Here is a 24,873-nt window from a genome sequence, read left to right as displayed (position 1 = left end):
TGTGGAAAGCTGCCCCTGTAATATCCCAAAGCAGCTTACCGGAGAGGAGTTAATAGGTTTAAAGGCTTCCTCTTGTTCGCCGGGATGCCCGAAATCCGGGCTCCACGCCGCGCCGGAGCGGGGGCCGCGGGCGGCGGCATGGCCGGGCCTGCAGCGCCTCCCCGCGGGCGCGGAGCCGCTCTCCGCGGCCGCCGCCCGAGCCGCGGCCCCGCTGGCCACGACTCGCGGTCCGCGCTGCGTGCGGGGCCGGGTACAGCGCGCCGGCACCCGCGGCGGCACCGCATCTCCATTGCCAAGCCAAAGCCCTTCAGCAGGATCCGGTGCCGGCCGCATTTTTCACTCCTTCACTCCACCGACTTACTGTCACAGCGAAAAAGGGAACTTTGATGGATGATGAAAAAATGGACTGGGGTGACAGGCAATACAGACCTCTGACTGTTACACCTTTCAGAGATTTCCTGGTGAATCTCCGTTTCACATCGCCAAGCTGCCTCATCTTAAATCCCGACAAGCTGCCCACAGCCCCAGAAAACAAGGTTTGCTTTACCATCCCACTTGTTACCTACCCAGATGCTTAGATACATCACAGACTGGTCCCTGGATTTGTAGGAGGCTGTACCACAATGCTGTTCAGAAACCTGACAATCCCTGAAGAGCAGCCTTTTGTTTTACCATAATATTTACACAGCACAGTGCTTCCAGTTCCCCTCCTTTCAGGAAGGGGAGTAAATCTCCAGTACACGCTAGAAAACAAAGTCACTATGATGCAATCTGGTGAAATAATGGATTGTGCTAGAACGACACAGGCTCTAGAGAGCTTTCCATCCCTTACACGCTCATTATCAGACAGCAAGCAGACACAGTCTCCAGTTCACAGATCCCAACTAACAAGAGGGCAACAGTCACGACAACGTGGCTGGTTTATTTATTTATTGCAAAGCATTTGATTTCACTAGGAAAGTGCTATCGGGAGAAACCAGAAATTGGTAGAAGAGCAGCAGGAAGAACATAGTGCTTAACAGCATTTACTACGAAAGGAGCTTCAGAGGTCTAGTTCTTTCATAGAGTATTTGTAATCACTCCTGCAACTACATGATCTTCACAGTAATTGCAGTCGGTCAGTACTGGTAGAAAGGGGCTTCTAAGCAAGACTCCTGTTACTCTGCTCCACTAACACACAGAGCCAGCTATAATTTCAGCATAATCCTGATGACCTTCTTTCAGTAGCAATTTTCCTTCAATCTCTTGTCCCAAGCAGACTCTAGTTTCAGTTGTGCTCTCAGTATCCTTCCTATTTTGCTACTCTCAACATCACCATACATTTTTCAAGCACATACTGAGCTCAGACTTTTAAAAGAATCCACAGTACCTACTGTACCACCACTTACCCAAATCACCTTAACTGTTACAGGAACATCCTCATAAACTGATGAGAGGAGATTTCACGTGTTTTATATTTTGGGATATGGTCTCTAGGCTCACGTAATCGTCAGCTCAGGTTAGCAACCAGAGTTCGTTCTTCAACAACACACCGCTACTATGTGCTGACTTGGCACAGTGGGGTGGGAACTCAAGACTATATCCTATGTGTATATCCACAGCAATCACAGGATCTCCCGCATTTATTTCCTTCCAGCTTTGTAAGAGTTGCAAAAAGAAACCTTCCTTTCACTTACCTCTGCATACTGTAATTACCAACACAGAGTATACGAAATGGCAGAACAAGAAATTACAGCTTAATGAGAAAAACGTAACAGAATGCTCAGCAAGGGATGGAGTGGAAAATTCTTAAAAAACATCTCTTTGGTTCATATGGCCTGAAAGAACGGCTGTCAGTATAAATGCTGTATCAGCAACTTCTTCTCTTAAAAGATAAAACACATCTGTGTTTCCCACAGACGTGGCACAGTATTTTAACAGCAAGTTGCTAATAAGAATCTCAGCACTCCCTGGGTTGTTTAAGCCATCCACAATGATTATAAGTGATTGTGTTTTAAAAGTCACTGAAACAGAGTCACAGCTCAAAATGCATCATCACTTGCAGCAACCTTAGCAGCACAAGAAAGCAGCGCGTATTTTGCTCCATACATACAATGTCTGCAACATTTACACAGTGGGAAAAATCTGTTCCTTGTATAAATCCAGGGCATGTCATTGCAAACAAGGTTTTTAATTAAAATTGGCATTTTTGAGCCTCCTACTGACTGACAGCGTCTCACTGCCTCCTCCTCAGATGGCTAAACTGGCTTCCAAGAGAGATGGCAGAAAGAAACAAAATCACTAGAATGCCTAACTTTGACAAGTCTCTGCTGGGGACAATTTCAATAGCAAGATACTGCAGAGAGGGGTGAGGCGAGAAGAAAAGATGACTACTTAGGAAGTCTTCCCTAATGAAGGCTCAAAACATCACAAACCAAACAATACAGGAGGCATTTTATTCCTAAGCCTACAGACAGGATGATCAAGCAGCACAATTTTAATCAGAAACCATATTGTTAAAGGGAATGCAGAACAGCATCCGCACCTCAGCGGGTACATCCTTCTCGGAATGCAAAAGTAGGCTTAGGGGCTGGCTAGACCTCTGGCTGGGAGGTTGGATCAGCTGTCACTACTGCCAGAGCTTTATCCCTCTCATAAAATAAGCAGGACTAGGCACTCGTGTCAGACACACAGATAGAAAAAATCAGTAAGACTTCTTTGGCCAGACTGGTTTTCCCCAGTTTAACACAAGGAGTTTATAGTGACTGCTGCTACTGTACCTTCAGGAGGCTCTTCCCGCAGATGAGGCGGCAGTTCTTCACTTGTTGTCTCAGCTTCATCTTCCACCATCTGTGTTTCTAAGCTGGGTCCCTGCAGAACAGAACAGCAAGAGGAGGTAAATTGGAGAAAGTTCAGAAAGGAACCACAGAAATAATTACAGGTTTAGATAATAAGCCACACAGTAAGGACACAAGGAGCTTGTTTTAGCTGATGAGAAAGTGAACTGCTGGGAGATTTGTTTGCAGTCAAACTACTTACATGAATTGGGGGAGGGGGTGGGGGACTCTTCAAGTCAAGACAACCCCAAGCACCAGTACAGGTTCGGCTGACCTGATGGGAAGCAGCTTAGCAGAGGAGGATCTGCGAGTCCTGGTGGACAGCAAGCTCTCCATGAGCCGGCAATGTGCCCTAGTGGCCAAGTAGGCCAATGGTATTCCGGGTGCATTACAAGAATGCGGCCCGCAAGTCAAGGGAGCTATCTTCGCCTTCTATTCTGCCCTGGTGAGGACATGTGGAGTCCTGTGTCCAGTACTGGGCTCCCCAGTTCAAGACAGACAGGGAGCTACTGGAGAGAGCTCAGCAGAGGACTACAAAGATGATTAGGGGTCTGGAGCATCTCATAAGGCAAGGCAGAGAGATCTGGATCTATTTAGCCCAGAGAAGAATGAGAGGGGTCTGATCAATGGTTATAAATATCTAAAGGACACATGTTTAGAGGACAGGGTCAGACTCTTTTCAGTGTCACTGAGTGACAGCACAAGAGGTAATGGGCACAAACTAGAACACAGGAAGTTCCATCTCAACACGAGAAAAAACTTCTTTACTCTGAAGGTGACAGAGCATTAGGACAGGCTGCCCAGAGGGGTTGCAGAGTCTCCTCTGGAGATATTCAAAACCCACCTGGACACAACCCTGTGCAACCTGCTCTGAGCTGATCCTGCTTTAGCAGGGGTGTTGGACTAGATGACCTCCAGAAGTCCCTTCCCAACCCCTGTTGCTCTGTGATTCTGAACTGTCTGTGCCCTGTTCAATACAGGAGATCAATATGGGTTATACCGATGGTCCCACACCTCTGTGGCATTGGGCTTGAAAAACAAAGCCTCAAACACCACCAAGTTAATAGATAATGCGACGGAGCCTCTAGGCTATAAATCATGGCATGTGGCAAGATTGTAAGAAACAAAGTTCCACGTTCCCTGCTGAGCCAGGCTCCAGAGGAAGCTTTTGGTTTAGATAACATATGCCTGCTGTCTAGTGAGGTTTAGAAGTTGTATTAGCATGACTAGGTTAAGTCGCTGGAGTGACAGGTAAACTGCTGACAAATCAGATGCAGCCTGCGAGCAGTGGATGTACGAAAGGACCAATCTGTTTAAAGCATGTCATCTTCTGAGCATATTTAAAGGAATGATTTTATACAGTAAATTGACTTTTGCTTGCGTCAAGCTGTGTCCTGTCTCTCCATCACAGCACACCTCATTTTTCAAAGGAAGATAAAGCAAACTTGTTCACAATCTCTAACCCATCCAGGTGCACCGGCCTCTTAGCTTTCCCTGATGTGCCCGTATACATGCATTTGTGCCTGCATGTGGGCACATGTATGCAAGCTAGACTAACCATTCCTGAAAAACTACTGCATTGCCCTCCAAAGTCTTGCATGTCCACTTTCCAACCTTCAGGATCTTGGAAAAGGCCTGCAATGTTGCTGATGGGCAGATGTGAGCAGAGTTACCAAATCTGTAGACTTATTCACTTGTATTTAAAGTTGCTTACAGTAAGGGTGACCGAGCACTGGGACAGGCTGCCCTGGGGGGTGTGGAGTCTCCTTCTCTGGAGATACTCAAGACCCATGTGAATACCCCACTGTGTGACCTGTCCTAGGGAACCTGTTTTGGCAGGGTGGTTGGACTCAATCTCTGGAGCTCCCTTCCAAACCCTATGATTCTGTGATTCTGCTGAACTCACTTCGCACACACAATGTTTTCACGACTTGTGGAGCTATGAATGTAGATGCTTATCAATTTCATGGAATCACAGAATGTATTAGGTTGGAAAGGACCTTTAAAGGACATCTAGACCAACCCCCCTGCAGTAAGCAGGGACACCTTTAACTAGATCAGGCTATCAAAAGGGAAAAAAAACACCCCACAAAAACCCACACAACACTGTCTGCTCCTTCCTTTCCCCCTTTTTTTTATTTTGAAGGTAATGGCAGAGTAACCACTATGGAGCTCCTTGAATAGAAAAATTCAACCTCTTTCGGAATGCCAGTACAGTCAAGAGTAAGTCAGAAACTTAGCAGTCGTTGGGAAACAAGGCTTCTGCACACTTTGAAAGCACAAACGGTTTTGTAGACTCAACTATCAGATAATGCATATTAACATATGCAACTGGAAGGTTACAGAAGTCAGCTTAAACGCTGGCACATGACCAGCTTGCAAGATTTTATTATTTGAACTCAGGAAGAAAGAGGGGCTTGTAACAGTAAAGGCTGTCGTGCTTTCATCCTTTCCAAACCTCATGACTGCAAGGTTACCCCCAACAGCATTACACACATCCTCATTTCTGCACATTATAAAGACAAACACCCTTGTAAAACTTCTTCCTTTGCACAGGTAACTTACATTTTCATCCACTCCCTACTTTTCAACACAATTGACATGAAAACAGGTACTATACCATTGTTTTCAAGAGTTTGATAGCAGGGGGAACAGACCACCCAGGTGCAGTGTATTAGGCTATTGTGCTAATGCCACCTGCAGCCTTGATTTCTGCCACTCATGAGTACGCAAGCTTTACCCAAGCCATTTACCCATTTCTCCTCATTTATAACCACCTGGTATCAATACTGCCAACGAATGGCTCAAACACTGTCATGCCTTGTAGCAGCAGCTATCAGAGAAGGGAGAAAAGATTTTTACCACAGATGAGAAAAAAGCAAGTTGCCTGACTTAGTCCAATTTAAAAAAATATCAAACCCAGGAATCTCTTATCATGACTGAGGTCTAACCACCTCCTCACTTCACCTAAATAACCTAATAATGTGATCGGGATTTTAAGAATGTGTGAATAATTCTTGATAGGAGTGACAAACTGAATACAGAGTATGTATAGGAATAAGTTTTTACATCAACCACAGGCAAGGTATTTATATTTCTTTCCTACATGTTAATGCTACAGAGACAGAAAGGAGAAGATGAGTATACCAAATCAGGACACTTATTTTCAGATGAAATACATACACATGTAGGACTTGAGGCACCAATATTGGCTTTGCAGCGTTCTGATCCACAATTATAAGAAGTAAACTAGAAGTGATATTGAATGCTTTGCCTGTATTTTACAGTTTACACCACCATTATTTTAATTTTAAATAAATAACCCAACCATCTGCAAAAGGGAAAGCTTAAGCCCTTACTATTTCCTGCCTGTGACAGTGTGCTCCTCCTCCCCCTGCTTAAGCCATAACCATCAGTGGGGGTCTTCATGGCTACATCCAGCCCAAGTTGGACTTTCAGGGATAGATGGCAACATAGTAGCCAAGAGCTGTCCGGAACAGTGACCCAGACATCTTGCTGGTATGCAAATATGCCAGTAAGTCAACCACCTCAATATATAGTGGACAGCCCAGGACCACTTGAGGTCTCCAGCTCAAGAGCAGGCTGCACACCAGGATCTCCCCTTGAGTAGGTAAGGAATATCTCCCTTGAGGAATAACCACAACAGATCCTCAGTAAGTGACTAAAAGCACACTAAAGTTTAAAGCTGCACTAAGATCATATGTTAGAATGATTGTGCACATACAATCTTTTAGACAAACTGGTGACCACGTCCAAGACTAAGTTTATATCCAGCTGTACCCAGACTCCTCTAAGAAGGAGTTTAGAGAACAAGGAGATCCCCACTGAACCTCATGACTCAATGGGAGTGTCTCCCTGACAGTTCTGTCTGACCCTGTCCTCTATGCAGTAAATAATCCAGTGTAACTTGTCACTGAACCTTGTTAAACCACTGCCACATATAGTGTCAAGCTTTGTTAAACACTGTCCTTTTTATAACTGTGGTGGTTCAGCCCCAAGCAGCGGCCGAGCACCACACGCTGCTCGCTCACTCCAGAGGAGAAACCAGCAGAACCTCTGTGGGTTCGTTGACAACATCACTGTGAAAAGAGAACACCACAAATTACACTCACACCCAGTGATAACACAGAGTACCTTACCGTAGATAACACTGCAAGGACCAACCCAACACCCCAGCCACACTCCAACTGCCCTAGAAGGACCCAGGAGCCCACTCCCCTCCCGGCCCCTTTATGGGGGAGCGATGTCAGGTGGTGTGGGAACAGCCTGGGCTGATTGAGCTCACCTGGGCTGGCTGTGGTTGATAGTGCATTCTATAAGCAGCTAGAAGTAGCCTCAAGATCCCAGGCGCTGGTCCTTGTGGGGGGACTTCAATTACCCAGATATTTGCTGGGCAAGTAACATGGCCAGTCGTATGCAGTCCAGACAATTTCTGTGGTATGTTGAAGACAATTTCCTGCTACAGATGGTGCAGGAACCTACAAGGGGAGGGCAGGTGCTGGACCTTGTTTTTACTAAGAAGGATGGGCTCGTTAGGGAAGTGAAGGTTGGGGGCAGCTTAGGACAAAGTGACCATGAAATGACAAAGTTCAAGATCCTGAGTGGGAGAAGCAAGCCAAAAAAGCAGGATAGCTACCCTGAATTTTGGAAGAGCTAACTTTGATCTCCGAAATCTAATAGGAGCTATCCCGTGGGCTACGCTGTTAGAAGGTAAGGGAGCCTGTGAGAGCTGGGTAGCATTCAAACAGCACTTCTTCCAAGCACAGGAACGATGCATCCCTTTGAGTAAGAAATTGGGAAAGAGAGGCAAAAGACCTGCATGGATGAGCAAGGAGCTAATGAGTAAACTCAAAGGGAAGCAGAAGGTCTATGAACTGTGGAAACAGGGTCTGAGCACCTGGGAAGAATACAGGAAAGTTGTCAGGGCCTGTAGGGACGCGACTAGGAAGGCTAAAGCCCACTTGGAAATGAAGCTGGCAAGGGACATAAAGGATAACAAAAAGGGTTTTTTTAGATAGTGAATAGTAAGAGGATGACCAGGGATAATGTAGGTCCCTTGCTGAACGAGGCGGGTGTCCTGGTAAACGGGTGATGATGAGAAGGTGGAGATACTGAATGTCTTCTTTGCCTGGGTCTTCGCTCCAAAGGCCCCCTGGGACCCACAGACACTGGATGAAAGTAGGAATGTTTGGGGAATGAAGAGCTTCCCTCTAGTTGAGGAAGGGATGGTCCAGGAGCAGCTCAAAGGGATTAATGCACATAAATCCATGGGCCTGGATGGGATACATCCACGTGTGCTGAGGGAGCTGGCAGAAGTGATGGCTGAGCTGCTCTCTATCATCTTTGACAGGTCTTGGAGAACAGGAGAAGTGCCTAAGGACTGGAGGATAGCCAATGTCACTCCAGTCTTTAAAAAGGACAAGAAGGAGGATCCCAGCAACTATAGGCCAGTCAGCCTCACTTCTGTCCCCGGAAAGGTAATGGAACAGCTTGTTCTGGATGCCATCTCCAAGCAATTGGATGAGAAGAAGGTCATGAGGAGTAGTCAGCATGGATTCACCAAGGGAAGATCGTGCTTGACCAATCTCATAGCCTTTTATGATGTCATCACCGGCTGGGTGGATGGAGGGAGAGCAGTGGATGTCATCTACCTTGACTTCAGCAAGGCTTTCGATACTGTCTCCCATGACATCCTGATAGCAAAGCTGAGAGAGCATGGGATAGATGAGTGGACAGTGAGGTGGGTTGAGAACTGGCTGTCAGACCGAGCTCAGAGGGAGGTGATCAGTGAAGCAGAATCTAACTGCAGACCTGTTACTAGCGGTGCTCCCCAGGGCTCAGTGTTGGGTCCAGTTCTATTTAATATCTTCATTGACGACCTTGATGAGGGAATAGCATCCACCCTCAGCAAGTACCCGATGATACAAAGCTGGGAGGAGTGGCTGACACGCAGGAACACTGCGCTGCCATCCAGAGAGACCTGGACAGGCTGGAGAGCTGGGCAGGGAGAAACCAGATGAGGTTCAATAAAAGCAAGTGTAGAGTCTTGCACCTGGGAAGGAATAACTGTCTGTATCAGTACAGGCTGGGGGATGACCTGCTGGAGAAGAGCTCTATGGAGAAGGACCTGGGGGTCCTGGTAGATGACAGGTTGGCCATGAGCCAGCAGTGTGCCCTGGTGGCTAAGAGCGCCAGTGGGATCCTGGGGTGTATCAGGAGTGTGGCCAGCAGGTCTAAGGAGGTGATCCTCCCCCTCTACTCTTACCTGGTCAGGCCCCACCTGGAGTATTGTGTCCAGTTCTGGGCTCCCTGGTATAAAAAGGACAGGGATCTCCTTGAGAGAGTCCAAAGAAGGGCTACGAAGATGATTAAGGGCCTGGAGCATCTCCCCTATGAGCTAGGGGAAATGCTTTGGCAGAGGGGTTGGACCCGATGATCTCTCAAGGTCCCTTCCAACTCCTACAATTCTATGATTCTGTGCTTGGGGAGCTAAACTCTGGCCTGGCCACAACCGGGACAGCTACTCAAAAAACCCCACAACACAGTATATTTTGAACTGGATTTGGTATACATTTCCTGTATTTTTTGTGAATTTTTTAAAAAAACTAAAAAACCCTGATTATTTTTATTTCAAAATGTAATTTTAAAAATTGAAAACAATACAGAGCACATCACAGCATGTCAGGTAACCACAGAACTTAACTTTGCCAACAATTGTTTTGCAAGAAACCTCAAGATCTTGAGATTCCCTAGTTCCTAAAATGACATTAGAAATGTTTTCCAAAAAACAACCCAAGTTCTTACCTCACTGAGTCTTATCAGTGTATGCCATCACCTACAATACAGGGAGCCTCTAGGAGAAACAGTCTCATAAACATAAATATCTGTGCATACCAGACTTAAGCGTATCACTGAGACCACTGAAGGCGCGTGCACAGTGTCTGTACCGAGTTTCACCAAGTAATTAAAATGTGAAAGAGTTAACAGTAGATGAGATCTTAGGTTCTTGTATCCATATCCAGGAGTAATACTTCAGGCTCAAACATGGATAGGTGCTATTAACAAGATTCCAAGTCTCTTTACAATATCTTTGTATCTTATATTAGCAGTGCTTTTTTTTAGTTACATCACCAAGTTGATTGGGTTGATTGAGTTAAATTCACCAAGTCTGCTGCAAGCTTGGTAATCAATACCTGAGATACCTGCAGTTCTGGAAGCATGGTAACCTACAGCAATCAAAAATTCCTGGAAAGTGTCTTCTCCAAAGATGTATGTTGAAGTTGTTAGCCTCAAATTGTTTGGGGTTTCTTGCACTATTATTTCCAGAATGAGGCATCACTTACATTTGTTTTTCCACCCTTAAGGATCCTTGTCAGATGAGTGCTGGAATGGGATGCACATAACCGTGTAAGTTAATGGCTTGCAGATAAGCAGCCCTGCAGTGTCCAGCAATCCTAAAATAATCCTCTTGAGCTGCAGCCACGGCAGAAGTAATGCACACAGATGTTGCCTTTGCTTTGATGCTCCCTCTAGGAGCATCTAGGATGCAGGAAGATGTACGAGCAGTTCAGAAACATCACTAGATTATTAACTGTACAATATCATTTCAATTATTTAGGGTTTGTTCAGCCTTTTAAATTGAGAACACGGCTCCATTCCTCACTAGAGCCACTGGAGAAGCACAGATTTGAACCGGCATTATTACAGGAATAGTTAGGTTATGGCGCAGAGCCCAGGAACATACAACTAAGAAAATACTCTTGGGTCTCCAGAGACAGTCCCTGCTCTCAGAAGCAAGCACATCAAACAACTCTGTTCAGCAACTGATGAGTTTTGACTACAAGCACTATTAAGATTTAGCAGCAATTTTTATATGTCATGTTTTAAAACAAGATCTAAGCTGACCAAAACCAAGCCAACTCAATCCAAGTCAATACCTGCCTCTCCAAACTGAAGTCGTGAAAATACCAATTCCAAGGTAGCTCACCCGGTCCCTCCCAATAGCTCCAATGAACTGCAAGGAAGCTGAAAATCTTTTTATAAACACAGCAAATGATAAAGACCAAGAGGAAAAAACCTACCAGGATTCCCAGAGAAACTGCCTGAGGAACATATTATCTTATTTTCTCATCACATTGTACAACTACTGACTGTAAGCCGTGCAGTTTAACTCAAATATTATGGGCTGCTGTGACCCAGTAAATTAGTGCTCATTTGCTGTCTTACACTGTGTTTCACAGAAGGGTATGGACTGAGAGAACTGACAGTACTGAACTAAACAAGTGTGACAAATCACTTACAAGCATTTCAGATGACACCTCATGCTTTTCCATGGGATACAACACTCATGAGAATAATTCTGATCAGAACTTAAGCGATACAGTCATAATTTTCAGTATATGTAAAGACTGTACTTTACAAATGCTGCAATAAATCCACGTATGACAGAAAGGAAAAAGGTTCCTATCCAGTGAAGGTCAGTATTTTCCACGAGATACTGAGTTATGTTTGTGACATTAAAACAAAAAGCTGTTTATAGACTCACGACTGGTTTGGGTTGGAAGGGACCTCAAAGATCATCTAGTTCCAACCCACCTGCCATGGGCAGGGACACCTTTGCTAGACCAGGTTGCCCAAAGCCCCATCCAACCCAGCCTTGAATGTTGTCACAGATGGAGCTTATCACCACATTCACATTAATAAATTCCACATGGTCCATCATAAAAACAGCCTGTGCTAAGCCTTAGCAGAGTATTAGATACTCAAAAACCCCATGTTACTCAGGAGCAATCCCAACAAGGAGCAACGATTATCAGCCCATTTCGTAAACAAGTCAACAGTGACACAGGACTGCAAATGCCCCAACAGGCAAGTCAGCACTGGAAATCTCTAAGCTTTATAAGAAGTCCCTACAAACCATCTCGGAACAATCCCCACAAACCTACCTCGCAAACCCACCCCCCCACCCCCCCCCCCCCACTACTTACAGGCCTTTCAGTTTCTAGTTCTGTACTTAGCATTGTAATCATTATGGTATATAAACTTAAACCAAAGTAGAGTCAGTCAACTGACTGTTCACTGAGCCAGGATTAGGCTAATGAATAGCAAAATATAAAACTGTAAAACAAAGGCCAAGAGCACCAATAACCTTCACACACACACACACACACACACACACACACGTACCTTGGGGAGAGTGGAAGTGAAGGATAAAAGCAGAATCCACCATGTGAAAAATTCTTAATGAATTATATGGATTTTGGGGCAAATAATTTTGAAGTTTTCTTCAGTTTATGACTACTAATCAGCATTTTACTGCTGTTTCCAACCAAGGATAGGCACATACCTTACAGTTTCGTTCCTTCTTCCAATTCCTTTTCAACTCCTAGAAACACGATATTCTCAAAAAAAACAATGAACCCCACAACAACAAAAACAACCCCAAAAACAACACCCACCAAACTCTTCACTATTATACTCAATTTTATCAGTGATCATTTCCCTCTTGCAGAACAGAAGCTGGAGGAATGTAAAGTCCAACCCCTTTTTCATATACCATCAAATACATCTCAACTGGTAATTACAAAGAACAGATGCACCCCTCAAGAATTACAAGGCTCACTGGATCTATGGGAAGACAGAACTGGAGTAACCCCCAAGAACAAGACAGCTTTCAGAAACTACGATTATATTTTGTAAATACCTTAGTGATGTTTGTTATGTATTATGTTACATTGCATCCACTTCTGGTCTCCCTGGTATAAAAAAGACAGGGATCTCCTGGAAAGAGTCCAGGTGAGGGCTAGGAAGATGATTAAGGGCCTGGAGCATCTCCCCTGCAAGGAAAGGCCAAGGGACCTGGGGCTGTTCAGCCTGGAGAAAAGAAAACTGAGAGGGGATCTGATATATATTCATACATATCTGAAGTGTGGGGGACAGGGGGAAATGGCCAGCCTCTTCTCAAGTGCTCTGTGGGGACAGGACAAGGGGCAATGGCCTCAAGTTGGAGCACAGAAGTCCCACACCAATATGCAGCAGAACTTTTCCACGCTGAGGGTGACAGAGCCCTGGCACAGGCTGCCCAGGGGGGTGTGGAGTCTCCTTCTCTGGAGATATTCAAGACCCGTCCAGACGCCTGAGTGACCTGTCCCAGGGAACCTGCTTTGGCAGGGGGGTTGGACTCAATGGTCTCTGGAGCTCCCTTCCAACCCCTACAATTCTGTGATTCTGTGAATGTTTATTGGATGTCCTATAGACTAAAACCCAGAGTTTCCTATGCATTTGCATTCTCTTCCCCTTCCTAAACTCATAAAAAAAGTCCCCAGATCTTTGATTCTCAAGTTCACTTCCACAAAGCAGGTGAAAGATGATGCATATTATGAATGAACAATGTGTGCAGATGCCAAAGGGCTTGTGAGACCCAGTAATAATGAAGAATTTCACCACGCTTTCCTACAATGACATCAGTAATGTTAGTGTGAATTTTTTGGGATCTCTCCTCTATCCAATCACTGTTTAAAAGTTCCTCAGAACTTATCTTTGATATTTCATGTTTTATCAAATTATTTTTTCATAACTGAAGGTGGCACATGGCTCAATGTCCTTTCTGCTTCTACAAAATTACATGAAGCCTCAATTCCTACAGAAAACAAGGGGTTGGTTTATTAAATATTTTTTTTAAAGAAATAAATATTAAACAAGCAGACACTGGGTAGGTAGTTCAAAACAACAGCTCCCTTTTCCAGGGAGCTGAGGGTCTACAGGTACTTAACATCAGCTGAAGTACATAACTACCCTAAACCATCTCCTTATACACTGTTGCTCAGATAACCACGCTTGGGCTATGGAAACAACTTTAAACTATCAGTTTTAAACAAATTTAAACCACCTTTCTGTTCTGCAAGTTTCTGTTGCATCTCATAATTCAGCAATAAATTTTCAGTACATCAGGGAATTAAGGCTTTCTTTTGAAATTCTCTAAACTTAATAGGAACATTCCACTGAATCTGCCATCACTATTGATTGCACGCCCACACCTTAGGGGTTCCCAAAGTTGGCTGGATTTTTCTAGCAGAAGAAAAAAAAAAATATTGATCTGCAACCATAAACTATTTTTTTTGCTTTCTTGTAGGTTTAAGAAAGCCTCCTGATGGATGCTTTACTTTTAATTTGGCAAAACAAGGTTTGCTGATAATGAGAGCTTCTGTGCCAGGTTTCAGCCCAAGGGGAATTTGTGTTGCAGTTATAAATCCCCTGGAACACTAAAGGGAAGTACAGAAATAGAAATGCTGAGGATGACAGTAGCGTAAAATTATAGCACCTTTGTTCAAAGTATGCTGTAAGAAAGGCCTAAGAAAGTTGCTCCTCTTTTCTGCATTTGGACAAACACATTAGGGAGGCTAGGAATTTAACAACAGTTCATTTTGTTTGACAACAGGACCGGAGGAGAGAGGTAACGAGAGCAAGTTTTAATGTTGCAAGTTCCAAATCAAGATTGAGTTCTATTGCTCTCCGCAGAAGAGACAACTCCTATTTCTACAGCACTAAAACAATGCTGTACTGCAAGTAATCCTAATTAGGGTTTATGTAGCATAAATAACGTTTCAACAGCACTAATGACACCACTATCTCTTCCCCATTCAGCAAGTCAGTAACAGTCTGGTTTATACACTTTTTACACTCATATTTTATATAGGGTACTAACACCATTTATACAGCAAAAAGCCAGTGCAGCCTGCTCACAGGTACTTCAATTCAGAATTGTCTTGATCGAACATTTCTTTTCCATCTGAATTTTTCCTACTAAATCAATGTTAGCCAGAAAGAAACTAAGAACATGTTTGTGTTTTGTTTTTTTAAAACAAACCAACCACACTGTACTTGACCATGCACTGACCTGACCTAAAGAGAACACTCCTCACTCCAAGCAGGTTAAACAGCATCGTTCTCAAAGGGATACCATGCAGCAGGCGTAAAGGCTGAAGAGTTACCATGAAAGAGACTGCATAATTTGCTGTCAATTCTAGTTTAAAGTACATACCTCCAGAAGGGAGGGTATGTCTTGTCCACTGTTCATATTCAAAAGCTCACTGTGCTGAATTGCATTTGTTTGGAAAAAAAGAAGTTACATGAAGGCAAAGTCCCATTGCATAGTAGTTGTAGTTTTGCATGGTGGGGTTCTGGTGGAGAAGGGAGGGGCTGCAGGGGTGGCTTCTGCAAGAAGCAGCAAAAAACTCTCTGAAGTCCCCACAGAGCAAACACCAGCCGGCTCAAGGCTGGAGTTGTTGTTGGCCAAGGCTGAGCCCATCAGCGATGGCCACAGCACCTCTGGGAAACACGTTTAAGAAGTAAAAAAATGCAAGCAGCTGCTTTTTGCCACCAGAGAAGGGTGTGAGAAGATGTAAGAAACTGTGCACGCACCGAGGCCAGTGAGAAGGGCCAGGGGGAGGGGCGGGGAGGAGGTACCCCAGGTGCCGGAAAGATGCCCCTGCAGCCTGTGGAGAAACCCATGGTGCAGCGGGTATCCCCCTGCAGCCCATGGAAAAGGCCAAGACCCGACCTGTAGGCCGTGGAGAGACCCCACACTGGAGCAGGTGGAGACATACAGGAGATGCTGTGACTCGCGTTGGAGTAAGCCCCTGCCTGCACTTGCAGCCCATGGAGAGACAGAGACACAGAGATGAGAGACCTGTGCCAGAGCCAGTCTGCTGGTGAGGGGCTTGTGACCCCATGGAGAACCAGGCTGGAGCAGTCTGGGCCCGAGAGATGTTCTATGATTTATGACTGTACCCCATAGCAGTGACCCATGCTGGGGCAGCTGGTGAAGGGCTGAAGCCCCGTGGGAAAGGACTCACATTGGAGACGTTTGGGAAGGACTGTTTCCCATGGGTGGGATCCCACGGTGCAGCAGGGGAAGGGTGTGAGGAACGCCTGCCCTGGCCAAGATGGAAACCAACTCATGAGGAACCGACTGAAACCCCCATTCCCTGCCCCTCCTCGTACCATAATGCTGGGGGAAGAAAGGAGAGAAATCATGACTAAATTGAAACCTGCTAAAAAGGAAGGGGTGGGGGGAGGTGTGTTAAGGTCTGGTTACACTTCCCATTATCCAACTCTGGTGCCACTGGATGTGCAGTGCAGTGTAACACAGAGTTTTCTTGCCTTTATTCTGTGCTGAGTCTGTTTTGCCCGTGATGCTGACTGCAAAACAATCTCTCCCTGCCCTTAGCTCACTCCTGAGCCTCTCAATGTGTATTTTCTCCCCGGTCCAGCTGAAATCGTGAGTGAAGGAGTGGCTTTGGTGGGCATCTGGCCACTAGCCAGGGTCAAACCACCACAATATTGTAACTCAAACATGAGTGATCATTAAAGTTGGGAGCAAGCTAACAGATCAAAAAAACAGTCATTGCAGAAAACCCTAAAGATACTAGAAGATTCAAGAGGAACGCAACAGAAAAATGTAGGACCAAAATTGACCCCGCATCACAGTAAACCAATCTGAAAGCAGTTAAAATAGTTACCAATAATGATATCTCAAAAATATCAATTAATTTGTCTTGAGAACCACCCATTCACTGATTTAGGTCATTTTGGTGGGGAAGCCTTCCTACACCCCATCAGTCATTCACCGTCCACCAACAGACTTCAGAGAAGACAAATATGCTGAGACAGTTGAGCCGACAAACCAAAACCAAGCAACAATAAGACTTAATGACCTGCAGCTTCATTGCACTTCCTATGTAGCTACAACTAGCAAATACACAATAAATGTGTTTTCTCCAGCCTGGTCCTTGAGCAGTGGATTTAACGATTAATGCCAGTTTTACTCAGAATGAAGAAAGGAGATAATGCACTCTGGAGAAAGAATGTTTTCCGTTTTCCTAATGAGATGTGGAAGCACCACTCTCGAAAGCTGCAGACAGCATGAGAAATAAAAATGAGAAGCCCTTGGCTTAATCATCCAAGCCTACATGACACAGGTCATTAAGATTTTCTTAACCACGCTAGAGACATAAAAAGTAGTACCCTTTCCATTATTCTCAGGAGGGTCACACTTACAAAAGCAAAACCCTGCTCAGGAAAGGGTGTGTTAAGCAGTATTCCTTAGCAGCGGTTTCATATGGCCTGCTTGAATTACCTGACTTCCATGCATTTATTCCCTTCAAAGCACACAACTGCTGGTTTAGCCTTAATGAGTTGCAATTTAACTATTTTTTTCAAGTGCTCTTATGTTGTTACAAGTAGAATATGCTGTTGGAGTAATTTCTATTCAAAGTGCATAAGAATGTACTCAGCTTGAAAAATATGAGAACTCCCCCCCCCAAAAAAAAAAAGGCATCACAGGAACAGTTTAACACACAACTTGTCTTGCCAAAATCTTAATTTAATTTTTTTAATTAGACAAAAAAAAAAGCTGTAAATTCATTTGAAGCAAAAAGAGTTATTATAAAAACACCAAAAGTAATTTTAAATGCTAGAAATCTTTTATTCAAAAGACTCTGGGATTTATTTCTGTGTCCTTATTTCATTGGAAGTTACAAAATGCATTTTCTGCAAAACTTCAAGCATTCCTGAATTAGCTGGGAGACTGCATTATGTAGCAACATTTATATTGATTTTGTTGATGGCTAGCCAGTTAAGTATCTCCTTCCTTACAAATGAGTTCTGAACTCCGATCAGAGCTCTTTTAGATCACTTCTGCTTGTTGTCTACTGTAGTCTTTTAAAGGAGAAACACTTCAGATAAAATATTTACTTACCCTACAGAACAAACACCACATCTTCTGGTGTTATCAAGCTCTCCAATTTCACACCCAGGCTGCATGCCTTAAACTTGACAGCCAGCAGCACTGCCAGCAGTAACGCCCCTTTTATTTCAGGCTTCACAGAGACCTCATTGTCTTCCAAACTGCGAGAAGTGTAAGATCACAACTTGCTGCACACAAGATTCCACCCGGAGTTACTTCACTTAGTAACTAAACAGCCATTGGACAGAGAAAATGGATACAAACAGCACAACTTGAAAGTAAAAACTCATTCTGGCAGCACTAGCTTTTGGTAACGGCTGCCTTTTACTTCTGAGGATCCACAAGGTGTGCAGGCTCTCCTCCAAAAGTGATTTTTTTAGATTGAAAGGAAGCCCAAGAATTGCACCAGACCTTAGGCAGCTCTGCAGAAGCATTACAATTGGAAGATTTGCTAACACAAGCACCTTTTGTCCAGTAAGTTCAGCCAGCCAGGACATCTGCTTTGAAGAAACTGTTTAAGAGCTCTACTACTGCCCTCACCAACATGTAAGCATGTACCTGGCCCAGACCTTTGAAGGCACGTAACCTCTTCCAATCTGAAATTCAGTTGAAAAACTGGGAAACAAAAAACACCAGAAAGTTTGTAAGGTAAAGAATAAAGAAAACAAGGTGTGACCAATCATAGGAAAATACTTAAGTCAGAATTAACTACAGAACATACAGTCCACGTTCCCTTTTACTCTGTCACATACTCTCCTGCTTCCTGTAACAAATTTAGGACTACATGCCAGGAAAAAAAGATTACTATATACTCCATAGAAAGCAGTATTTCTGTCTCCTTTTTTTTATAAGCTGTTCCTTTCCCAAGAACTTAACTTTTCATTTCAACTGTTGAGAGCCCTGCTAAACAGGATCAGAGACACGTTAAAAAAAATAAGATAAAGTTATATGTACATCAAGTTTTGACAGGTCAATCCATGACATCCTTCAGGAACAGAGCTGTCTGTAAATACAAGCAAGAGAAGTATTTATTTAGGCTTTCCATAACTTTTCATGCTTCATCTTTAAAATACCTTGCCCTTATCTGATCGCTAGGATTCATCTGCCAACATCAAGCATCACAAGCAGTCAGTAAAACAGAACTACAGGCAGGGAGTGCACCTTTGCTATCTTAAATACAGCTATACATTTCTCAAAGAAAAGTGTCATATTTATGACACCTGTCTTAATCCAAAATACGTAACTTAAATGTGAGCACATGCCAAAGGACCGCTGTCTCTCACTGTACTTCAGAAAAATCATTTCAAGGCACTAAAAAGGAAAGCCAGTACTTCACTGAAATCTCATCTTGAGCTTGATTTGCAAACATAAACTTCAATTTGACCTAAACCTATCGATGCCTTTCACCCTCTGAGCTTGAATTTAACTTAGAGCAGTGGCAGGAGCAGCATTAGACGCAGTCACTGGAGCAGCAACCAGAGCAGGTGGCCATCAGGGACTACTAGCCTAATGCCCCAATTCAACCTGAGAAATCCAGTGTTTAGCCACAAGAGAATAATACTGGAAACATCCTGCACTGTGGGTCAGTAACTGGTGGCTGACAGTTGCAATCAGAACATCACTCCACCCACATCTTGCTGTATTTTGTGAGAGCCTACTTAAAATAGCCACAAGCTTTCCCCAATCTAGTGGGGCAAAAGAGGAATTCAGCAGAAGTAATGGGCTTAGCAAGAATAAGCAGCTGTTTACTCCACATGCAATAAAACAGAAGTTGAAGGAAATCCTTCCAGTTTTGGCCTCAAGCAGGATGTTCTGCTCAGCCAGCACTCTCAGGTTTGCTTTGCAGTGTATGTCACCAAACTCAACCAGAGCCATAGCACTGCTTACCAATAACTTTCTCATACATGGTTTTCGTTATCCCACACTATTTGAAGTAACAAGCATTCAGAGAAAAAGAAAAAAAAAAAGGGAAAAAATCTACTGTCAGGCTTTGAACAAATTCAAAACAAAAAAGTAATACTGCATAGAAAAAATGCTCTTTTCATATGTATTTATTTCACATAATCTGAAACTGTCCCTTTCTTTTCATCTGACAGTCTTGCACACACTTGCAGCTCAGAGCCCCTTGTGCAGATACATACTTGACCTAAGCAATGGACATACGCGCGCTGCCCAGAACTCAAACCCTGCACGAGCTGGGACACTTCTAGCACGTACTTACTCAGCTCATGGGCTTCCAGGAAGGCCCAAGCCATATTTCTCCATCATGACAGGTACAGACCATAGCCAGATAAAGTTTCTGCCTCAAAGAACTTACGACCTAGCCGGCTGATAATTTTTTTTTCTTTTTAGGGCTAGCCAAAAATCAGGAGACAGGGAACACCTGGCACACCTCACCTTTTGGGTTATCAGCAAGAGGGAACCACTTCAAAACTCATGCACCTGCAAGTCAAAGAGATCTGACAGAGCGTAATGAAGAGAAAAACAATACCCCAGCACTGCCGACTCCTGACCAACACAACCAAAGAGACAACCTCTCCAGTGGAGCTGGCACGTTGCTCTTTTGATAGCCCAGCCAGCCTGGGCATCCTCCTCGCCCACGGCAAAGAAGCCACCAGCCGGGTTAGCCCACTTCTGTCCAAAGTTTCCCCACAGCGAGCTATGGAGAAAGGCGACCAGTCCTCCCTGCTCTGGGCAGGCCTTGCGAGGCAAGAGCAGCGGCGCAGGTGAGCGCTGGAGGTACTCCCGGCACCGGACCAAAAGCACGAAACCCCAGGGCTGCGGGGGAGTAAAACCGCCTCCGAGGTGATGAGCCTGAGGGAAGTGGCCCGGGAAAACAGGGCGATTTCTCTGCGGAGGCACAAGCCCGGAGCGGGCAGCCTCCCCCGCTGCCCCCTTCCCGGCACGGCGCCGCAGGAAACGATCCGGGTTTTAATGGAGAGACCGGGATGGGGGGGGAAGGGGAAAACCTTCCTAGGGAGACGTTTCCAAAAAGGGCACCGCATCCCCCACGAAGTTAGAAGCTTCTGGAAGTTACACTTCGTTAGGAGAGCAAGCGGCCACCGCCTCCCTTCGCTGGTTACAGCCTCGGGCCCGGCCCTTACCCCTCGACCCCCTCGCCCGCCCAGGCACCGGGGGCCGCTGCGGCCCAGCCGGCCCCTACCGGGGGAATCCCCCCGCCTCGCCCCGGTGACAGCCGCCAGCATCACCTTCATGCCGTGTCTCCCGGAGCACCGCCCGGCGGGATGAAGAGAGGGCGGGCGGCCGTCGGCTGCGTCCTCGCCTCCCCCAGCGCTGGGGCTCCAGCTCCTCCTGCCCGATGTAAACACACACCGGCGGGAGGGGGAAGGGTGGGCCGAGGGGGGGGCAGCGCCATGGCAACCCCGGCCGGAAGAGGAAGCGCGGGGGTCGGCGCCGCCATTTTGGCTGGGTCGCCAGTGGTGGGGGCAGCGGGCGCTTGTTTCCCTGTCCCCGCGGTAAATCCTAGCACCGAGGCCTCGACTTGCTGGGGCAGGTGGCCGCTGGAGCTTGCGTGGCGTTTCAGGGATGCTGGCAGAGATTTAGAACTGAAAAGCCCCAATAAAGCCAGATGTCCAGGCAGCCTACACTGAGACCGGCGTCTTAACATCTCATGTTAAACACGTTCATTGCCCCAAATTGCCATTGTGTACCTGAGGGTAATGCAGCAAAGGGAGGTGAATTGCCCAGGTGGCCAAGAAGGCCAGTGGCATCTTGGCTCATACCAGAAACTGCATGGCCAACAGGTCCAAGGCAGTGATCACTGCACCTCCAGTGCTGTGTCCAGTTCTGAGCTCCTCACCGTAAGGACATCAAGGTCCTGGAGTGAGTCCAGAGAAGGGCAACCAGGCTGGAGAGCAAACCTTACGAGAAGCACCTAAGGGAGCTGGGGACATTTGGTCTGGATAAGAGGAGGCTGAGGGGAGACCTTATCACCACCTACAATTACCTGAAAGGAGGGTGTAGAGAGGTGAGAGATGGTCTCTTCAGCCAGGTGAAAGGATAAGGGGAAATGGTCTTAAGCTGTGCCAGTGCAGGTTCAGATTAGATGTTAGAAAAAAGTTCTTCACTGAAAGTGTTGTTGGGATGTGGAACTGGCTGCCCAGGGAGGGGTTTGAGTCACTGGCCCTGGTTGTGTTTTAAAGACAGGTAGATGAGATGCTCAGGGGTATGGTTAGTAGAGTACAGTGGGACTCAATGATCTTAAAGGTCTTTTCCAACCTAGTCATTCTGTGATTCTCTGAATTGGCCTGGCTATAAGTAAAACGGAAACAGCATTTGGCCAAGGCAAGGGGCCTGTTCTCCAGGCTCTTCGCTTTCTGTCATCTCAACTGCTTCTAGTCAAGTCCTGAGTTAGGAGAAGAGAGTGGGACTCACAAAGGGGAGATCAGGGCTCTCAACATCACCCTTGGCCAATGTAGCGTGTCTCCAGCCTGCAGCTGCGGTGTCGCCTGCTGCTGCTTCACCTGAGGGCAAGGACAAAAGAGTCTGGAAATAGCCTTTGGCACATACAATCTTCTCTCTCATGTATTGCTTTAAAAGTATCATTGGGCATGATCACACGTATGGAGGGGGTTTTACTGCTTACAAATGGTTGGAGGAAAGCCAGACAAAGCAAAACAAAAAGAAGGGTGGTTTGAAGCAACAATTCCTGGAATTGGGAGATAAAATAGCATTAAACAAAAGATGGTGATGAGAGTTCAATTTTCTCTGATTTAGTATTACTCCACAGTTTAATACTGAGTTAATATGTTATGTAGAGAACCTAACTACAACTTGACAAGGGGTTGAATTCAAAGGAGGAAAGATTGCTTTTGTTCCTTTTTTTTTTACCACTTGACTAAGAAACTTTGCAATTTCTTCTCTAAAGAATATGCCCTTGGCAGCCACGTACGTCATCTAAATCATTCTTCAGTACAGTGGACCCTATTTAGTCAGAAACCACAAAAGGAAAAATGTGCTAGCTTAAAGGCTAGAAATGCCTTCTCTCCATACACAGTGGAGGAAAAGCTGTTTGTGCATTTCATACCATCTTTTCTAACTTGCAGAACCTCCTTGGAGAGAAGTGAGGTAGATCGGTACCATAAGACTAGTTTTCATTTTTCAGTTGAATAGGGAACTCTTGAAAGACACCAAACAAAGCAGTTCCCTAGCCCCACATGCATTGCCAACTCCAGAGTCCATTTTCCTTTGCTTCTCACTACCTATCCCTGCCCCAGATAATTTTCCAGATCATTTCTCAGAGGAAGCATTCTTCAGACGTTTCCTGGCATAGATTCTCATAGCAGAGTTTATAATTTCTTCTGCATGTGCATGCATACTTCAAGCATGTGAATCTTGTCCAAAAATCAGTCCTGGAAGCCAGTGAATTCAGGGAAGGTTTCATGGACCACGCTAATTTATAGACATGCGCACATAGGTATGTTTGTATGTATAAGCACACGTGCTATGTGTGTGAGATAGTGCCCTATGTATTGTATATGTACTAGCTGTAGTAACATAACCCAAAGAAACCTCTCCTCAGCACGCTATACAACTAAATTTATATTAATCATGACAATAGTTGAATTAGATTGTATTTAGATTTTTAATTGCATAGTAGAAATCCACATTTATGTTCTGGCAGATGGTGAGTAGAAAGAAGATCACATCATGCTGATATTGTTTAGATGTAAATTATAGCTTGATTCCCAATAAAAGAATACTGCCTAAATTACAAAAGGTTAAGAAGTAAACATTTTTCTCTCTTCAAGGTAAAATGAGTCACTCTAGCAAAGCTCAAAATAACGCAGCTTTCGACAAACAAAATTTCAGATGAACATCACATGATTTCTTAGGAAGTTCCTAAGCCCATACAGAAAAGATGTGCCATTTTTTAAACATTAGGTGGTTGTGTTTGTGATGTCTGTAGAGCATTCTAAGAACATTCCAGCTGAAAAATCAGAAAATACTGGGGGGGGGGGGGGGGGGGGGGGGAGGGAGGCACGGGGGGGACGGGCAGGGAATGGGGAAATAAGAAGTTGGTTATGTTATGCACATAAAGTCCTTTATTTCTGAAACTTCAGCAGCTACCAAACATACTCTTTAACAAGGAATTCCGCAGCACAGGCTACACACACAGTAGCAGCGCAGCTCATGGGGTACAACTTTGTTCAGTGAAGCAGTTGGTGCTGAGGACACTAGGTCGTTACTGAACAAGCTCTAATAGTCTGGATTGAATGCCCATTAATGACAGTAACAGCTGTGCACCTGTACATTTTTTTCCCATTTAGTTTCATCTAAAAGGATTTAATCCAGTTAACACACTCCAAACTTGTTCTGGTGCGATTCACCTCAAAAGTGTGTCTTCATCGAAGCAAAAAGGCTCGTGCAGATGTTTCCATAGTTAAACTCCACCATTTGTCAGTTAAATGTCTTTATAATGCAGAAATTCCCTCCACAGTCATTCTGAAGCATGGAGCAGTCTAGGAAGTTCAGCTATCAGAATTTTCAGTGAAGGCTGAGGATCTCAAACATCTCAAATGACTAAAGCACAGCTCACTCAGTTTTTCTCAAGGTGTTGAAATGAGTGAAAAAATATTTGGACCTTCTGATTTGGTCCCAGTACATCCTTAACCAACTTTTTACAAGAAAAAGAAATACAGTTTCATAAAAGTTACCATTCTTTGTGTAGAGGGGTGTGTGTGTGTGTGTGAGAGGGAGAGAGATTGAAAGAGAGATTGAAAGAGAGATTTGGATATAATTTTTGCACACTCCTCAGGTACACCATTACATCATGGCATCTCCCTGTCAGCGCTTTTTGCATATGCTGGTGACCAGGCACTGGCTCGGAGATAAGGTTCTATCAACAACTGAGATTCCAAATCTCCCCCCTAGAGTGTATTTTAACATATTGTGATAATTAATTATCATTATAAAGCTTTCAAGTGGGCTGAAGCGTTAAAATAGAGATAATTGATGCCAAATTAGACTGCCACAAGGTTCTATCTTGCATTTCCATGCTATGCACAGGAGTGCAGGTGACTGGTATCATAAAACAGAACTGTCCTGTCTGGCTACAGCCATTTACCTCTGTGCTCTTTTCAGCCCTAGTTTCCTTTGTCATGTATTTACCGTGTGTGACATCTGAGCAGCTTTCACATTTCCTGCTGTTAAAAAGGGTAACACAGCATAAAACCCCCCCAAGTGCCATGCAATATAAGACAGGAAATGATAATCAGTAATAATTCATCGTAACAGGTAGTCACGGTGTGGTGGCAGTAGTTGGCTCAG

General features: G+C 44.8%; 1 protein-coding gene across 1 annotated transcript in view; it reads right to left on the bottom strand.

The window, feature by feature from the left end:
* LOC311190838 (transmembrane protein 263-like) overlaps positions 1-20,905 on the bottom strand; it is a gene marked incomplete at its 3' end in the record, with an annotated part of 218,596 nt that extends 197,691 nt beyond the window's left edge. The window contains exons 1-2 of the mRNA XM_084262874.1: positions 20,793-20,905; positions 2,760-2,850 (exon numbers count right to left, since the gene is read on the bottom strand). Of these exons, the coding sequence (XP_084119000.1) occupies positions 2,760-2,850; positions 20,793-20,798 (97 nt within the window). The 5' untranslated portion in view covers positions 20,799-20,905. The remainder of the gene's footprint in view (positions 1-2,759; positions 2,851-20,792) is intronic.
* Between the last annotated feature and the right edge of the window lie 3,968 nt (positions 20,906-24,873).

This window comes from Gallinula chloropus, assembly GCF_964237585.1.
Source record: "Gallinula chloropus genome assembly, chromosome: 4".
NCBI classification, from domain to species: domain Eukaryota; kingdom Metazoa; phylum Chordata; class Aves; order Gruiformes; family Rallidae; genus Gallinula; species Gallinula chloropus.
Note: the sequence above shows the minus strand (reverse complement) of the source record. Positions and strands in the feature narration are given on the sequence as shown.